Source organism: Olea europaea, unplaced genomic scaffold, assembly GCF_002742605.1.
Source record: "Olea europaea var. sylvestris unplaced genomic scaffold, O_europaea_v1 scaffold26789, whole genome shotgun sequence".
Lineage (NCBI taxonomy): Eukaryota > Viridiplantae > Streptophyta > Magnoliopsida > Lamiales > Oleaceae > Olea > Olea europaea.
The window spans coordinates 1-1,515 of NW_019245171.1; the positions used below are offsets into that span (position 1 = coordinate 1).

Here is a 1,515-nt window from a genome sequence, read left to right on the forward strand (position 1 = left end):
TTTGGACAGAGATTTATTTTTCTCTCACAAAATCAATGTCCTATTGTTGCATTTAATTATATGTTGGGTATTAATGCACTTATTCATGCTGAATTACCTGTTGGAAATAGAGGTTCCGAATTTCCTCAGCACGCACAGAATTCCCTTGATCTTCTTCGAAAGCTGCCCACGTCATCCATGTTACATAGCTTTGAGAATTTATGTTAAGCGAAGACCTAAATAATCTTCGTGCTGCAGATAAATTACCGACCCTCTGCTCTAAAACACCCCAAGCCTGCAGTCAAAAGAGATAGCCATAGGATCACAATGGATAAACTTGAACCTTCAATCGAAAGTGATTTTAACAAATTAATTAAATCTAGAAACTATTTTCTCTGACTTTATTGCGGAAGAGAAAAATTTATTCCACGTCATTAAATTAGAAAATCTTCATGGCTAAAATAAAAAATGTCCAAGAAAATAATCATTTCCCATTTTCCAAGAATTTGGTGCCTACGCACAAACTGAAAAAAGTAGAAGCTATTAAAATACAATAATAAGTATTGCATCCATAAAGCTATCTGCTTATTGAAGAAACTTGTATAGTTTGTGACATGATCAAAAGAAGACTGAACTTTCGGTTATTCCCTTAGGCACGGCCGTACATAATATAAAAATCACACTTGGATAAAATTAAAAAAGAAAACTCAAAAGCCAGCGAAATGTTATCTTCCTCACCTGAAGGCAGCGTGCAGCGCTGTCGCTAGTTGAATCAATGGACAATGCTTTTTGGTATAATTCCCTAGCCGTAGCTAAGTTTCCTTCTTTCCATTCCATCCATCCCCAGGCCTAAAAATCAGCCCAACTTTTAGTTAGCTGTAGGATGATGTTTAACAAAAACAAGCAAATCAATCTTCAGACCTTCTAGAACCTAATTCAGTAGAAGAAAAAGGTAAGAAGAGAAAGAAGGGATGAAGGTCACAGCATTTTTTTTTTTTTAATAAAAAAGTTCAGAATTCATAAGTTCTTGTTATGGAGAAGAAATATCTTACAATCCACACAGGTTGGTGCCTTGGATCCAGCTCAGATGCCCTCCGAAACAAAACTCGTGCTACATTTGCAGTTGAGTATTTGTATTCCAATAGTGCAAGCGATTGAAGAAGGACGGGATCTCTTGGATTCACTGCTTGCCCTATCTTCAGAAGTTTCTTTCCTAAATCGACATTACCTAGGTTAGCTTCAAAGACTCCCCAAACATGCCATGCAAACCTATTCTTCGGACTCGCTTGCACTGCTTTCTGTATCATTGGAAAGAAGTTTTACTTTTACGACAAAAGCGAAGTAAAAACCATGTGATGGAACAAAAAACAAAAATGATATGGCAGCACTAAGTGCTGACATGAAAAGGAAGGTTTGATTTGTGTCTTCCCCTCTTTAGGAATTAAGTCCTCATCCCAATCCCGAGGGAAATAATGAAAGAAACGAAAAACAGAAATGAAGTAATGCTATGACCACCCGTTGCTTTAGATTTTTCAC

At 36.8% G+C, this 1,515-nt stretch overlaps 1 protein-coding gene across 1 annotated transcript; it reads right to left on the bottom strand.

Annotated features, from left to right (window-relative positions):
- Positions 1 to 64: 64 nt before the first annotated feature.
- Positions 65 to 1,503, bottom strand: LOC111383411 (protein high chlorophyll fluorescent 107). The gene is made up of 3 exons (XM_023007520.1): positions 1,032 to 1,503; positions 718 to 828; positions 65 to 274 (listed from the first exon to the last, which is right to left on the bottom strand). Exons 1-3 carry the CDS (start codon positions 1,284 to 1,286, stop codon positions 80 to 82), a joined length of 561 nt encoding a protein of 186 aa, XP_022863288.1. The 5' UTR covers positions 1,287 to 1,503; the 3' UTR covers positions 65 to 79.
- Positions 1,504 to 1,515: the final 12 nt, after the last annotated feature.